The sequence below is a fragment of the Clupea harengus genome, chromosome 12, assembly GCF_900700415.2.
Source record: "Clupea harengus chromosome 12, Ch_v2.0.2, whole genome shotgun sequence".
NCBI classification, from domain to species: Eukaryota; Metazoa; Chordata; class Actinopteri; order Clupeiformes; family Clupeidae; genus Clupea; species Clupea harengus.
Window position 1 is genome coordinate 28,012,920 of NC_045163.1, and position 17,149 is coordinate 28,030,068.

At 48.8% G+C, this 17,149-nt stretch overlaps 1 protein-coding gene across 3 annotated transcripts; it reads right to left on the reverse strand.

Annotated features, from left to right (window-relative positions):
* Nucleotides 1–2,149: 2,149 nt before the first annotated feature.
* Nucleotides 2,150–15,752, reverse strand: letm2 (leucine zipper-EF-hand containing transmembrane protein 2). 3 transcript variants are annotated; one of them, XM_031578035.1, is made up of 12 exons: nucleotides 15,655–15,752; nucleotides 15,385–15,459; nucleotides 14,298–14,366; nucleotides 13,419–13,911; nucleotides 11,497–11,640; nucleotides 10,297–10,437; nucleotides 9,397–9,600; nucleotides 7,818–7,937; nucleotides 6,150–6,269; nucleotides 5,103–5,228; nucleotides 3,098–3,163; nucleotides 2,150–2,477 (listed from the first exon to the last, which is right to left on the reverse strand). In XM_031578035.1, the coding sequence occupies exons 3-12, from the start codon at nucleotides 14,342–14,344 to the stop codon at nucleotides 2,424–2,426; spliced, it is 1,515 nt and encodes a 504-aa protein (XP_031433895.1). In that variant the 5' UTR covers nucleotides 14,345–14,366; nucleotides 15,385–15,459; nucleotides 15,655–15,752; the 3' UTR covers nucleotides 2,150–2,423. The 3 variants fall into 3 exon arrangements, with proteins under 3 accessions (XP_031433895.1, XP_031433896.1, XP_031433897.1); XM_031578036.2 differs by lacking the exons at nucleotides 15,385–15,459; nucleotides 15,655–15,752 and adding an exon at nucleotides 15,174–15,355; XM_031578037.2 differs by lacking the exon at nucleotides 3,098–3,163 and having other exon boundaries at nucleotides 15,385–15,742.
* Between the last annotated feature and the right edge of the window lie 1,397 nt (nucleotides 15,753–17,149).

The window sequence follows — 17,149 nt, forward strand, 5'->3', positions numbered from 1 at the left end:
TCGTCTGTATTTTGGAAATAGTACTTAAGGATTTCGTTTGCCTCGAGCCTAGCAAATTTCATTAAGATTGGCCATTCACACAGGCGTATATTGACTGCTGAAATCTGATTGGCCATTCACACAGGCGTATATTGACTGCTGAAATCTGATTGGCCATTCACACAGGCGTATATTGACTGCTGAAATCTGATTGGCCATTCACACAGGCATATATTCAAATCTGATTGGGCGTTTACGGCCTTTTGCTAAGCGGTCTGAGGGGATCTTTAGATGATATGAGCAAACTGGTCCAAGTACAAGGACACCGAATGTCATGTTCTCAGCTTGGACCCCTGAAATAAAACCATGGGGCCACTGGAAGATGGGAGGGGCCAATGGGAGATGGGAGGGGCCAATGGACCAGGTGAAGATGGAGGGGCCAATGGATCAGGTGAATCCCAGAGTCAGGAGTCTCATGTGGAACACAATAAGCTCTCAACAGTGCACTGACCGAAGGGTGAACATAACAGTAAGTTCATCTGAAGGAGGTGATGATTTCAGAGAGGTTAAGCCGCAAGATCAACTCCACAAGATTCATTTAGCACTTACAGTTTTGACACAGGAGGCGATTTGTTGTTATCTAGATAAAAGTTAAGGGGGTGGCGGCGGCAAAGAGTCCTTACAAAAATAATATTGATAACAGCTTATTCTCGTCCATCAATAATTAGATTCGATTCATTATTTTAGTGGTTCTTTGCAGTGCAACGTGAGGACCAAATTTACAAATAACAACAGTGTCATGATTACAGCTCACATATATACACATATTATCTGCAAGGGAGTAGTCCGATTATTCGAAAAATTGTTTGAAAATTTTAGACATAAACAAAATAAATATATTTTGTTCATTTTCAACCCCTCAATTTCTGCCTTTTGTTTGACTCCAATTGAAACTAAATAAAAAAAGGAACCCGATTCAAACAAATCTAAAAACCAAAAATTCAGGAAACTGAACTGCAAAAGAAAAAAAGAGGCAATCAATCTGGTTACCTTTCCGATGATGTGGGGGGGGCACACAGCATACCGTCAACACATTAAATACACTCCTCAAAAATAATAACATAAACAATAACACAAACAATAACAAGTTCTTCTTTCTGCGCCATAAGTGGCAGATTCTGCCCCTGGGTGCAGTGTGACACACACACACACACAACCTTTCTTCTCCCCAAGGAGTAAATTCAACTTCCTCTGCTGCAGGAAATCAAAACAACAACAAAAACAAAAATTATAAACAAAACCCGCACACTTACAACAATTTACAATCCCCCTGCAGGTCAAGACGAGAATGGCAGCTGGCTCGTAATCTTAGCATCGTAACCAGTAGTGCTGACGGCCTCCAGCCCGGGGGGGTCAAAGGGTATGTATGTATGGCACGCAGCCGGCTGTACATAGCAGTGGCACTTTATAACATGCCAGTATTTTACAGTTTTTATTTACAAATGTACACGGCTAAAGTGCCGACGGAGAGCGGGGTCCTGGGCGGCGAGCGGCGAGCTTCTGTGCTCGGATCAGTTCTGGAGAGTTGAGTTGCGGTGTCCGAGAGTGTGAGAGCAGCGCTCAGATCAGTTCTGGAGAGTTGAGTTGCGGTGTCCGAGAGTGTGAGAGCAGCGCTCAGATCAGTTCTGGAGAGTTGAGTTGCGGTGTCCGAGAGTGTGAGAGGCATTCTGTAAACATGGCACCAGGCTGCCCGCCCTGACAAGGACGCGGTGGGCACGAACGCCTCGGGGGTAGTAGTAGGAGTGCAGGGGTCAGACAACAGACGAGCCGGAACCAGTCCAGTCCGACCCAAACCGGACCCGGGAGCTCCGTGGGCTTGAAGGTGGAGTCACCTCCTTGTGCCTCTTCTGGCTCCCTCCGTGGTCGGCTGGTGGCGGGGAAGGGATGGAAGGGGAGAGGAGGGGAGGGGACGGACGGGGGACTCTGCCTCCCGAGAGGAGAGGAGAGTTCTGGTCCCGTGGGTGGGGGAGGGTGGGGTTTTAAGACCTTTAGCACACGTGCAAACCTGTCCTGGACAGCCTCCTTTGACCAGGAGCAGGACCAGGCGCAGGAGCCAGGGGTAGGGTCTGGGTCTGTGTGTGTGTGTGTGTGTGTGTGTGTGTGTGTGTGTGTGTGTGTGTGTGTGTGTGTGTGTTTTCTGTCTTCCCGTCTCCACTACAGAGTGTATGATTTGAAGCCCTCTGTATTCCCCAGCAGCCAAGGATGAAGATGAGGATGAGGATGGGTGGTGGTGGTGGTGACGACCTCTTGACCTCTTCTCTCCTCTTCTCTGGCCACTGTGGTTGGGCGTTTGGGGTCGGTGTTCAGTTCTGAGGAGGATGACGACAGGGGGAGGGGCCGGGGGCCAGGGGGCGGGGCCATGGCCAGCACTCTACTCCTCCTTCTCACAACCCATTGGCGCTCATCTTGCTCTTCTGCGCCATCTCCGCTCCTTTCGCCTGATTGGACAGAACAGATGGGGGGTGAACACACGAGTCATCTGAGCAGCATTCTCAAAACCTCCCCCCTGCGTGCCCACACACTCCCACTCCGCCTCGGCAGCAGCAGGAGCAGCAGGAGGGCATTCCACCCCCTATTTATTACCCCCTCTCCCTACTCTAGTGCCCCCCCAGCAGGGCAGCAGAACCCAGCAGGCTAACAGAACTGTATCCGCATGTTTGAACACATTGTAAGAGGGTAGTAATGGGATTAAATAAAGAAAATGGCGGAAGGCATTATCTGGGGGCAATAGAAGCACGCTAATCTGATTATGTCCCCCCGGTTGACTGGTACGGGGGTCAAAAGGCTAAACATAAGGCCGGTTACGTAACACCCTTCAACCCATAAGGCCTTGCTCTTTCATGCTCCTGACCAACACACAGCTTGGCCACGCGGACCGCTTCATTTAGTGCGGTTTGTTTAGGCGGAAGGCGGAGAGAGAGAGAGAGAAAACAGGGGGGAGAGAGAGAAAGGGGAGGGGGGGGGGGGGGGGGGGGGGGGGGGGGGGGGGGGGGGGGGGGGGGGGGAGAGAGAGAAAGAGAGTGATAGAAATGGAATCCCCATGGACGGACACACTTACAAGTATTAACTGAGCTTCGGGGGACGGCATGTCCAGCACCCTGGATTTCTCCAGTGTCTCATCCGCCTAGAAAACACCAGATCAGCCGGGTCAGAGTTGGAGCCAACCCCAGCAGGGGTCACATAGAGATGCAGAGATGCACAAGAGTAATGGTGCGAAATGGAGGCAGACTTCAATTTCAATTTTGTTTTGTGCGTGTGGTTGGTTGGCTACAGAGTTAAAGTCCAAACCACACTTTGTGATGATGTCTGGACGGCTTCCACAATACATGTAAGGTTTGGCCCAGAACAGGCGGATTCATTTCTATTGGGCTGACAGCAGATTCTGCTCTTAACCTGGGATCAGTGCTATTTAGAAGGGGTGGGGGAAAAAATTGATTCTTCGATTTCTCTCGATTCTCTCTACAACGATTCAGAAAAGTTCATAATCAATTTTTTAATAACAAAAAATTTTTTAATTATTTTTTTATTTTTTTACACATCCATTTTGTGTTGAAATGCAAGCTGCATCGATTATTGCATTGTTCATTGAAAGTCATAGTTGTGACAAGGAAAAGCTTTTTCTCTAATAAAAAAAATAGAGAAGGTAATTCATCTGTTGATTTTCTTTAATTATCAAACACAAAGTAGGAAGTGATTTGAGACTCTGACTAGCAAACTCAAATGTTTTTAAAAATCGACATGCATCGATAATCGTTTTATCGGTTTAGAATTGATAATCGGTTTAGAATCTAATCGTTGACCTCTGAATCGGAATCGAATCGTGAGGTGCCAAGCGATTCCCTCCCCTACTCTTTAGCATAGCAGCGGTGACACATAAGGGGCTCCTGGGAGTGACATCATGACATCATGATGTCTCGTAGGATCAGAGAAGGGACAGGAACGATGTTTCAAAACATCTACTCCATCACACTAAGCCTAGGACAGATCGGTGATTTTCTTCAGATCTGAGCATGTAAACCTGCACTTATCTCCGCCTCATGGGAGCAGCATTTGGGTGCCTTGGAGTAGAAACCTTAAAGTCTCACACACCTGACACACACCTGAGACACAGGTCTTTGTTACCAACACTACCACTGCTCCAGCTACAGGTCTGTTACCAACACTACCACTGCTTCAGCTACAGGTACACACACACACACAGCTACAGGTCTGTTACCAACACTACCACTGCTCCAGCTACAGGTACACACACACACACACAGCTACAGGTCTGTTACCAACACTACCACTGCTCCAGCTACAGGTCTGTTACCAACACTACCACTGCTTCAGCTACAGGTCTGTTACCAACACTACCACTGCTTCAGCTACAGGTCTCTGTTACCATGACTACTACTGCTACAGGTCTCTGTTACCAACACTACCACTGCTTCAGCTACAGGTACACACACACACACACACAGCTACAGGTCTGTTACCAACACTACCACTGCTTCAGCTACAGGTACACACACACACACACACACACACACACACACAGCTACAGGTCTGTTACCAACACTACCACTGCTCCAGCTACAGGTCTGTTACCAACACTACCACTGCTTCAGCTACAGGTACACACACACACACACACAGCTACAGGTCTGTTACCAACACTACCACTGCTTCAGCTACAGGTACACACACACACACACACAGCTACAGGTCTGTTACCAACACTACCACTGCTCCAGCTACAGGTACACACACACACACACACAGCTACAGGTCTCTGTTACCAACACTACCACTGCTACAGGTCTGTTACCAACACCCCCACTGCTACAGGTCTGTTACCAACACAACCACTGCTTCAGCTACAGGTGTGTACACACACACACACACCTCTGTTAGCAACACTACCACTGCTTCAGCTACAGGTACACACACACACACACACACACACACACACACACACACACACAGCTTTAAGGTCTGTTACCAACACTACCACTGCTTCAGCGACAGGTCTCTGTTACCATGACTACCACTCCCACAGCTACAGGACTGCCTGGTCTCACCGTGAGGTCTTTGATGATAGGAGCCTTGTCCACCATGACCTCCTTGTCCACCAGACCCTCCTGGGAGGCAGACAGAGGCTTCTCTTTAGCTGACGCTTCCATCTCAGACGGGGTAGAGGTCGCCTTCTGCAAGTAAAACACACACACAACGCAACATTAGTGTTACGTCACACACACACGTATATACACACACACACACACACACACACACACACACACACACACACACACACACACACACACACACACACACACACACACACACACACACACACACACACACCTTATCTCTGTGGGTTTGTATTGCCTGGAGTGGGTGACGCAGGGGCGCAGTAAGTGCACAGTCTGCAGTAATAGACCCACCCTGACCCGTTCTCTTTGTAAACACAGGGACATGCTGAGCTAAGCTGACAGGCACTATAGGCTTGCTGACCATGTCTGAAGTCTTTAAAACACAAACTCCCATCTAAAACAATCTACTCCCTTTTACATTCTGGGGTGACATTAATATTCCGTTGATTGCGTTCCTTCACTTGAACATTCGTAGGTTGTTTTTAAAGCTACTACTGGTCTTAAGGGTGTAAGGGTGCTTAAGTCTAACATTAATAGTCTTTACAGTATCCCTGACTGACTGTGTTTGTGGTGCGTTGGCTTAAGACTCCAAACTGGACATGTGAACCCTGTCCACACACACACACGCGCACATCAGGGCCAGTGAACTCAGCACGGAGGTCACCTCGGTGTGTGTCAGCGTGTCTGTTATGGGTGAACACACACGCGGACGCACACACACAAACACACACACACGCACATCAGGGCTAGTGAACTCAGCACGCACACACACACACACACGCACATCAGGGCCAGTGAACTCAGCATGGAGGTCACGGCGGTACAGCTTTAAGGCAGGAGGTGTCCGTGTGAGAGAGGGAGGTAAAGGGAGAAGAGGAGGAGGAGGAGAAGAGGAGGTGTCCGTGTGAGAGAGGGAGGTAAAGAGATACAGGTGAGGAAGAGGAGGAGGAGGCACAGCTCAGGTGCTCTTCGTACCTCCAGCTTGGGCACAGGTGGGATGATGGGCGGTTTGGGCGTGAGGTCGGTCAGGTACATGGCCCGCGACAGCAGCAGGAGGGAGGGCGGCACGTTCTCCTTCAGGTGCAGATCCAGCCACTACAACACAGGGCAGAGGTCAAAAGGTCACAAAAATCACTATGGCAACTTCACTGAGGTCATGTCTGACACATCTCTCTCTCTCTCTCTCTCTCTCTCTCTCTCTCTCTCTCTCTCTCTCTCTCTCTCTCTCTCTCTCTCTCTCTCTCTCTCTCTCTCTCTCTCTCTCTCTCTCTCTCTCTCTCTCTCTCTCTCTCTCTCTCTCTCTCTCTCTCTCTCTCTCTCTCTCTCTCTCTCTCCAGCCGTCAAAACATCAGTACAAATGCATCTATGGAGGTCAGAGAGTTCCTCCCCTCTAGAGCAGGGGTTTTCAACCGGGGGTCCGTGGCCCCCTGGTGGTCCGTGACGGCATTGCAGGGGGTCCGCAACATGTTGATCAGTTCACCATTGAATTTTTATTTTTTTTTATAAATTCGCTTTGATATTTCAACACATTTCCAGATTACAAAGGAATATGTGCGCGAGGGGGAAGGGGCGTGGTGGCGGTTAGTGATCTACCCTTATAACTGCACATATTTAAGTGTTATAGGCAGAATATCTGTGCAGGGGGAGGGGGCGTGGCGGCGGCGGTTATAAACACATCAGTGGGCCGCAAATTACTTTCTAGTCAGAATGGTGGTCCCTGGGACAAAACCAGTTGAAAACCTCTGCTCTAGAGAACTAAGAGTACAGTACTGCAGGTCAGATAACTCCTCCCCTCTAGAGAACAGGTCAGATAACTCCTCCCCTCTAGAGAACAGGTCAGATAACTCCTCCCCTCTAGAGAACTAAGAGTACAGTACTGCAGGTCAGATAACTCCTCCCCTCTAGAGAACAGGTCAGATAACTCCTCCCCTCTAGAGAACTAAGAGTACAGTACTGTACAGCATGCCAGGACTCCACCGCAGCTATGCAGAGCCTAGGGCCTGAGAGTGTGTGTGTGTGTGTGTGTGTGTGCATGTGTGTGTGTGCGCATGTGTGCATGTGTTTAGGAGTGAGTGACTGAGTGAGAGAGAGAGAGACAGTATGTGTGTGTGTGTGTGTGTGTGTTTAGGAGTGAGTGACTGAGTGAGAGAGAGAGAGACAGTATGTGTGTGTGTGTGTGTGTGTGTGTGTGTGTGTGCATGTGTTTAGGAGTGAGTGACTGAGTGAGAGAGAGACATGTGTGTGTGAGTGAGAGAGAGAAATGTACATGTAGTGCATGTGAATATGAGAACATTTATTTATGGGTGTGCACGGGAGTGTGTGAGTGAATGTCTGTGTGTGCACGGGAGTGTGTGAGTGAATGTCTGTGTGTCTGTGTGTGTGTGTGTGTGCATGTGTGCATGTGTTTAGGAGTGAGTGACTGAGTGAGAGAGAGAGAGAGACAGTATGTGTGTGTGAGTGAGAGAGAGAAATGTACATGTTGTGCATGTGAATATGAGAACATTTATTTATGGGTGTGCACGGGAGTGTGTGAGTGAATGTCTGTGTGTGCACGGGAGTGTGTGAGTGAATGTCTGTGTGTGTGTGTGCGTGTGAGTGAATGTCTGTGTGTGTGTGTGTGCGTGCGTGTGTGTGTGTGTGTACCTGCTGCAGCTGCTGTCGGAGCTGATCGGTTGTCAACCCCAGTGATCTCATGCCTCGGCTCCTAGAGGCCGCCTGAAGCTCCGCTACGGTCATGACAGACACACCCTCCGTCACAATCACCTACACACACACACAGAGAGAGAGAGAGAGAGAGAGAGAGAGAGGATTATGCAACAAGAACAAAGTGTGACTTTTGAAGAGTACACGCCTGAGCCAGAGGGGGGAGGGGCTACGTTTACACCTGCGCTGAGGAAGTCTTGCCTCAGGTTACTAAGAAGGAGGGAACAAAAGAAAACTAAAAGAAGAGAGAGAAGGGGTTTGCCCTTGTGACTCAGAGAAATCATGTGACCTGTTTCTGTAAGCATTGTGACCGGCTGCTTAAATAAGCACCATGACTTGCAGTAGCTTTTATAACAACTTGTGCTATTCTAGATCTCTAACCCTTTATCCTTCTCTCCCTCCCTCCCTCCGTCCCTCTCTCTCCCCCTCCCTCTCTCGCTCTCCCTCTTTCTTTTTTTTTTCTCCCTCTCTCTCTCTCTCCCTCTGCCAACAGCTTTCTGTTTGCCCCAGTGACCGTCGTCCCAACTTGTTAACCCGTGTCAACTCTTGTTCATATACCCATCTCTGTTCATAACCCCCCCCCACCCCCCCAACCATTCCTCTCTCAACCGGTCTTCTCCTTTGTGTTCATTCACTTCGCACCTCCTTCCATACCTCTCTTCATCACCCCATCCCTCTCTTTATCTCTTACTCTCCTCTCTCACTCCGCACCTCCTTCCATCCCTCTGTTCATCTCTCACTCCGCACCTCCTTCCATCTCTCTCTTCATCTCTTACTCTCTCACTCCGCACCTCCTTCCATACCTCTCGTCATCACCCCATCCCTCTCTTTATCTCTTACTCTCTCACTCCGCACCCTCCTTCCATACCTCTGTTCATCTCTTACTCCTTACTCCACACCTCCTTCCATCCCTCTGTTCATCTCTCACTCCACAGTCTCCTTCCATCTCTCTCTTCATCTCTTACTCTCTTACTCCGCACCCTCCTTCCATCCCTCTCTTCATCTCTTACTCTCTCACTTCGCACCTCCTTCCATCCCTCTGTTCATCTCTTACTCTCTCACTCCGCACCCTCCTTCCATCCCTCTGTTCATCTCTTACTCTCTCACTTCGCACCTCCTTCCATACCTCTCTCCATCTTTTTCTCGGTCCATCCTTCTCTCACCTCAAAGTCCGACTTTTGTTCACTTTTACTCTTTTCCTGTTCTGTCCATCATCTCCTTTCAGGCCTGTCTGCATCTCTCTCTCTGTATCACCCCATCCCTCAGTTCATCTCTCTCTCACTCTCTCCCAATCCCTCTCTCTCTCATTATCACCCCATCCCTCTCTCTCTCTCATTATCACCCCATCCCTCTCTCTCTCTCTCATTATCACCCCATCCCTCTCTCTCTCTCTCCATCACCCCATCCCTCTCTCTCTCTCTCCATCACCCCATCCCTCTCTCTCTCATCACCCAATCCCTCTGTTCATTGTTCATTGTTCATCTCTCCTCCTCCTCCTCCTCCTCGCTCCCTCGCTCACCTCGTCATCAGACTTGATATTGCGCAGCTGCATGAGCAGTTGGAAGCGCAGCAGATTGTTGGTGCCGATGGGCTGCAGCTCCAGCAGCTTACACAGAGCCACCAGTTGGGGGCGCTCTAGGTGCTCCAGGGTCAGCTCGTCCTCAAACAGCTTGGAGAACTTCACTATGTCCTTGGTAGTGGGCTGCTCGCCTGTGCCCCGCACCTGAGAGGGGGGAGGAGGGGGAAGGGAGCAGGGGTCAGAGGTGAGGTGTCAAAGGTCGCAGACAGGGCTGTGCATGGATCGAGCCTGCACTGGGAGAAAAACAGTGAAAACTCCCTCTGAAAAAAAACAGGTTTGAACTAGAAAATCAAAACAAGAAAAAACACTCCAACTAATCTTCAAGTTCTCTCACACACACACAACACAAAGGTCAAACATTCCACAAGTGATCTAGAGTCCATTTTCAGTGCTAACTTCACCACCTGACCCTGAAGCTGTGGCTGCCCACACGTCACTGAAGACTGGGACTAGCTGTTCAGGGTTGGTGAGTGGTGAGTGTGTGTGTGTGTGTGTGTGTGTGTGTGTGAACTGTACTGGTAGGGCAGGGGGGATTAGGGTGATCTCATTAGTCTGTGACTACAGTGGAGCAAGCGAGTCAGGAGGTACCGCAGGTCCACATTCCTCTCTTAGCCACATGACTCAAGTCATCTGGGTTCATTTGCCGGACATTTTTAACAATAACAAAGCTTACGCAATCTCCATCTAGCTAATCCCACAACCTAAATGTATTAACATCCTTCTTGCTGTTGTTCTTCTTTCATCTCACTCAGTAGCACAGAGGATTGCAGTCGTTCCTATTGTTTACATTATTGTTATTATTATTTACATTGTTGTTGTTTACTCCTCGTGCATGCTCACCTTCTGCACATAGGTGGAGAACTTCTGGGCCTCGTCTCCGCTGACGGCGGCCTTGTTCCGGCGGGCCATCTCAGCGATGGTCTCCTGCAGGAACTTAGCCAGCTCCAGCTTAGCAGCCAGACCCTTCCTCTGCTTCTCCTCCTGAGGGACACACACACACACACACATTAAATATGAACATCAGAAAAACAAAACAAAACACCACCACTGCTCACTAACACCAGCACTCCTGCTAACACTCATGATGGACATCCCTAGCTCCCTAGTTCTCTGACAGCTGTACATAAACACATGTTTACATAAACACACGGAGCTCTGGAGACTAAAACACGTCATCCATGTGTGCTCTCAGACCCAGACCAGAGGGCTGTCAGGTATCGAGTCATCCGTGTGTGTGTGTGTGTGTGTGTGTGTGTGTGTGTGTGTGTGTGTGTGTGTGTGTGTGCTCTCAGACCCAAACTAGAGGGCTGTCAGGTGTCGAGTCATCCGTGTGTGTGTGTGTGTGTGTGTGTGTGTGTGTGTTCTCAGACCCAATCCAGAGGGCTGTCAGGTGTCTCCACACACACACAGCAGCAGCTTACTGGGGTCCCAAGTGACCCAGAGTGACATAAATGACCTCTGTCTCCTCACGTTCCCATAGTGACATACATGTATATTCCCATGGCGACCGGTGACCTCTGTCTCCTCACGTTCCCATAGTGACATACATGTATATTCCCATGGCGACGGGTGACCTCTGTCTCCTCACGTTCCCATAGTAACATACATGTATATTCCCATGGCGACTGGTGACCTCTGTCTCCTCACGTTCCCATAGTGACATACATGTATATTCCCATGGCGACCGGTGACCTCTGTCTCCTCACGTTCCCATAGTAACATACATGTATATTCCCATGGCGACGGGTGACCTCTGTCTCCTCACGTTCCCATAGTAACATACATGTATATTCCCATGGCGACCGGTGACCTCTGTCTCCTCACGTTCCCATAGTAACATACATGTATATTCCCATGGCGACCGGTGACCTCTGTCTCCTCACGTTCCCATAGTGACATACATGTATATTCCCATGGCGACTGGTGACCTCTGTAGGCCTGTCTGTGCCACATCTCTCTCGTGTGTCATGGGGTTAAGTGGCGACTGCCGTTTCAGCCATTAGCCACGCGGCTCGTGGGCGCATAAAATGTAAGACTTGCCTTCTTGGTCTCCGTCTCGAAGGTGGAGGGCAGCATCTCGGGGAAGACCTTGATGAAGACGGGGAGCAGGAACTCCATGAACGGCACGATGATGAAGACCATGAAGGGGACGAGTCGGAAGAGGTCGGCGCACGTCCTCAGGAGCTGAAGGGGGGGAGAAAGCGCAGGCTTAGATACACTCAACGCGGATCCATTCCCAACACATACAACACACAAAGTACACCTGGTCAGCCTGGTATCGCTACAAAGCTCTCACACAGCATTCCTACCCACATTCCCTCAACGCGTTACTGGCTGTTATCTCTTGTCTGTTTGTTCACTGGCCGTTATTGTTTTTTTTTTTTCCCAGACTGCATTGCGCTAGCGGTCAAAAGCATGGGCATGGGCTTAACTGCATTATTACTGTGCTGTTTTTTTTGTGTGTCACTGCCCTTGCTGTTGATGCTGTCGTTGTCATTTGCTATCTACAGACTACTCTTTGCTAGGGCCAATGTTAAATGTTTAGTCTTCTGTTCTGTTAATGCTGGCAAACAACAATCTAAGAAGGGCACATATTATTCACTCATTTTAAGCCATCAATATACCTCAGGGTGAACAAAATGAGCTGAAACGGGAAGAAAAAAAACGGAATTCACCAAATGTGAAACAGAAAATGCATTTTTTTTTTTCAAATCATTGGCCCTACTTTGCCAAACCCATCTGTAGTTTCACTCCATGGAGTTTTCCTGTCCTGGCCTGGCACATCCCTAAACAACTCTTTTATGATGTTAATGAGCTTCTGAACCACCCCCAGGAATAACAATAGGTGGTCGAGAGGCTCGGGCTGCAGTTAGCTTCTGACCCCCCCCCCCCCCCAGGAATAACAATAGGTGGTGTGGAGAGGCTCTGGCTGCAGTTAGTAGGGCGAGTATGGATTCGAAGACAAAAGCCTTGCCTCTCGACCACAGAGGATGCAGGAGAGGCAGGAGGACAGGACTTATGTTCCTGCATCCAAAATGGCAGCCGTACAACAAGCCAACTGCGTCGAACGCATCCCCAAAACCCACCGATTGGTCTGATGATACACCAGACTAAACACACTGATTGGTCTAAAAGTAGCCATTTAGAGCAGTGTCTGATGATGCAGCATCACAGAACCAAAAGACAGCGTTGATATTTTTGTCCTGGTTTTGCGCATAATCTTACAACAATCTAGTCTGAGTTCCAAGGTCTCAGGGTACAGTGTGTGTGATCGTGGACGTGGGGTCCTGACCCATTGGGATTGGTTACCTAAACAAACCCCAACTACACTAATGAGGGGTGAAAGTGGTGTTGGGTGTGTGTGGGACAGCAAGGGGGAATATGCCTAGAGTGGGCCATGTTGGGGCTATCCTTCTGTAACGGGGAGAAAAACTCTGCAGGCTATGAGGTCTGGAGAAATAAACGTTTCCCTCATCGTGATGCGTGAGAGACCGCCGGTAGCAGATCTCCTGATTATTATGGTAGCTGTGAACAGGGCAAGGTTTGGTCTACCCATGCGGAACAGCCAAGGACCCCCTACAATGTAACCGCATGTCTCCATAGTGATAGACTACAGTGTAACCGCAGGTCTCCATAGTGATGGACTACAATGTGACCGCAGGCAGGTCTCCATAGTGATAGACTACAGTGTCACGGCAGGTATCCATAGTGATAGACTACAGTGTAACGGCAGGTCTCCATAGTGATAGACTACAGTGTCACGGCAGGTCTCCATAGTGATAGACTACAGTGTCACGGCAGGTCTCCATAGTGATGGCCTACAGTGTGACCGCAGGTCTCCTGTGTGATAGACTACAGTGATAGACTACAGTGTAACAGCAGGTCTCCATAGTGATAGACTACAGTGTAACGGCATGTCTCCATAGTGATGGACTTGATGGACAGGTCTCCGGTGTGCTCACCCTTCTCCGCTCCCTCCTGGAGAGCAGCTGTCCGTGCAGGAGCCTCCACACCATCCGCCCGGCGATCTTGGTGTCGATGCCCAGCAGGCGGAAGCCGTCGTAGTAGTGCCTGAGCTCGTCCACGAACCTCTGGCCCAGCGACTTGCGCACCACCGCCGCCTTCTCCGCAGCAGGCTTACTACTGGGGGGGAGCGGGGGAGGCGGAGAGGCCGCGGCCGTGGCGGCGGCGGCCGCAGGAGGAGGAGGAGGAGCGGCCGGGGTGGGGTCGCTCGGGGTCTCTTTCACCTCCTGGAGCCAGACACAGGAGCTGTGGAGGGGCCGCACGGGGATGCAGCCTTGTCGTACGTAGCTGGCGGTGGTGCATCGTGGGAATGCCGGCCGGAGCCCGCGGGAGGCCAAGTCTGTGCGGTTGGAGAAGTCCGAGTGGTAGCGGATACAAGCGGTGGAGGGGAGAGAGGCACAACCATGCCGCTTCGAGAGCAAATACGACCCCCTGCAAAATCACCAGACAAGCAGTCAGTCAGTCATCTCACAGGGACATTTGATCAGTAGCCTACTTTCAAAACAATTCGCTGAGCAACAGCCACACGGACTAGACGACCATGTGAGAAAAGAAGAACATAAAAAGGACAATCACAAAGCATCCAGGGTTTTTGACAGTGAGACCAAATAAATGCATAATGGTTGTGAAGGAAGGCCAGCCTGCTCAACCACTGTGTAGTGGTTCAAAAGAGTAATGTAGTATCAAAACAAAGCCGTGTAGAGTGTGTCGCTTTCGGTTGAAAACGCCCGCTATGTTCGTAGCAATAAGGGCAAATGTTTAATTCCAAAGACGGCTTAAGCTCTGTTTACTGACAGAGGGGTTTACGTATTACTCACCTTGATCTCGTTACGGCGAGCAGCACTTGGGAACCAAACACGGTCATGTCGTGATCAGGTCGAGGTCCCCTACAATGTAAACAAAGCAGTTTAAATGACAAACATCAGCACACCACTGTTCCATTATCTTTAAGAAAAACATACAGATAAGCTGACAAACGAGCAGTGCAAGGCGTGTAGGCTAACAAGACATTCGTGCCCCCTTCTCTGGGACAAACTTACTTTATGGTGAAAAGGCACTAAGCTTTACAAGGCGGTCAAACACGGTACTGCAAATTACAGCGGACTCACGTGCCTATTTTAGGCCAGTGATTCTAAGTAGGGAAAACAAACAGTCCAAGGCCAACGCGTGAAGTCGCCATGACTGAATCAAGAACGAAACTATGCAGCGCTTCTTGATTATGCGCCAAACATTATGGCTTCGACAACTTGTGTAATCATCTAAACTTGTTGCATAACACAGCACTCAAAACACATGTCGGCTGGCTGGCTAGCTAGCCGTTCTATAGGCAGATTTCAAATATCGCTAATTGCATTACCAATAGGCCAATTTGATCAGAACTACCTTCTAGTCAACATTCAGACATTAACCTGATATCACTGCTTTAGCAAATGAGTATTTCCAAAGAAACAGGCGTGAAGGATTAACGCAGTGACTATGTTTCTCACGCACAGGCTGATTCCTCCCACCAAGACCTGAGACGCTGCAATAGGGCCTATGCTTGCGTGCTGAAGCTAGTACTTAGCATATCGGCTAAACCATTAGCCTTCCTCACGAATCTAAACATGCCGTACCAGCACAACCCAGCTTACTCTGTATATACACTAATCAACTCAATCAGAATATAATTCATCCAATGCATAAGAACGCTATACCTCCGTCTGGTCGAAAAAGGGCGAATGACAAAGGGGATCACCGTGTTCCTTTTGGTGCGCTGCCGAGGAGGCTAACGTTAGCTTGCAAGCTAACGTTAAATGCGCCGGGTTACGCTTCGTCAGACACCAAATCTCAACTGACTTGTTAGAAGAGTATAGCCACTAACATGTCATTGGCTGTTTGTATTTGTTTGTGGTGTTAGACACATACCTTATAAAATCCTTTCCACAAAACTTTCCACTGTTAGACGGCGACCATTTGATTCGTTGACAGATCGGATGACGGCTGTAAAAAAAATGGAGCTGAGTTTAGCTAGAATCCACTCCTCCCGAAGCAGAGGGTCAAATTTCTTCAGCGGAGACAGCACGAGAACAATACAGTTTTCGCAGTTTACAGAATAATCCATTCACAGTGGTCGGTCAAATTTCAAAGGCGACACAGGTTAAACATTCAGTATAACGGATCGATGCGTTTTGTTACCGAAATCCATGGGAAAATTAGATATTTTCGGTAAAGGACGACATTGGTAGGCCCGGCTCTGTGCGCTGTGAACGGGCACTGAGGGTCGAAAGAGGGGCGGCATGATAACCAGCTGGGCACGCCAATGACTGCTTATTTCGCAGCCATGACGTTGTCCAATCCTATTCACGGACAGATACCCGTTTAGACGTGGAACTTCCCATAACTGCTTCCACTGCATCCAGGGATCTTTGGCTAGACTGTTGATGTCACTGTGCTGTAATTATACTAGACACATTCTTGATGTTGACTGCAATTTCGAAAAAGCTGTATCTGGTCAGACAACCCATGTCAGCAACCCAACACTGAGAGCGTTTACTCTCTCTGTAGGCCATGGTGATAATTATATTGGAGTTGTTCATATTGTGAATATTGTGAACAACCTAGTTGTAGATATTGATAACACGGGTATGAATATTCTGAAAAAAATATACTTGACATTCAACTGAACTGTGTCCTAACTGGCTGTTCAGTAAACGTGGCCATTTGATTGAAGCAGGACTTGCTTTGCAGAGGTGCCCTTGCGCATATAAATTAGTTTCCTCAGAGGCTGGGGGGAGATTTTACAAGTCATAAACAAATTCACTGATTTGTAATAGACACTACTATAATACCATATTTTATAATACTCATGGACGGATTAAGAAACCACGGGCCCCTGGGCCTGGACGTGTTAAATTATCCTTGATCACTGTCGCATTAAATTAACGACACTCTGACATCCAAATGTTCGGAAAAATTTAGAAAGCAGGGTCTGCTTTGCCTACGAACCTTTCACGCTGGCTGCATTGTCTATAGTTATGCCCCTGGCGCACATGCACATTTTCTAACACAGCACAGGTACACTCAATTAAAGCCATTAGCAAATGAACAAAATACACCTTTTTCAACCACAAATAAGAAATACATAACAGCGACTTCACGCAGAGGCTCTGGCTTAGGGGCCCCCTGAGCTCATGGGCCCCTGGGCCTGGGCCCGGTAGGCCCGTTCGTTAATCCATCCCTGATAATACTGTAACGTGCAAGGGGCAGTGATGCTTCCTGGTAAGTAAAGAGTGTGTGTGTGTGTGTGTGTGTGTGTGTGTGTGTGTGTGTGTGTGTGTGTGTGTGTGTGTGTGTGTGTGTGTGTGTGTGTGTGTGTGTGTGTGTGTGTCAGTGCAAGGGGCAGTGGTGCTTCCTGGCAAGTAAAGAGTCGGTTCCCATCATCATGCTATACGCTAGAATGGTGTGTGGATACCCCCGGAGTCAAATTCCTTGTTTGTGTTTATTTGTTTATTTGTTTATTTAGAAGGATCCCCATTAGCTCTACCTAAAGACAGAGCTACTTTTAGTGGGGTCAACATTTAAAACTTTACATACAGATATCAAACATTTAAAACATACATTACATTACATGTGTAAACTTACTTGGCCAATAAACATGATTCTGATTCTGATAATTATGTTCTAAGTTAGA

Excerpts from the sequence above, each read along its gene's own strand:
- letm2 (XM_031578035.1), bottom strand. The coding sequence starts at position 14,344 with ATGACCGTGTTTGGTTCCCAAGTGCTGCTCGCCGTAACGAGATCAAG. Across the intron at positions 13,912-14,297 it reads CTCGCCGTAACGAGATCAAG|GGGGTCGTATTTGCTCTCGA; the intron begins GTGAGTAATACG and ends GTGATTTTGCAG. Across the intron at positions 7,938-9,396 it reads ATATCAAGTCTGATGACGAG|GTGATTGTGACGGAGGGTGT; the intron begins GTGAGCGAGGGA and ends GTGTGTGTGTAG.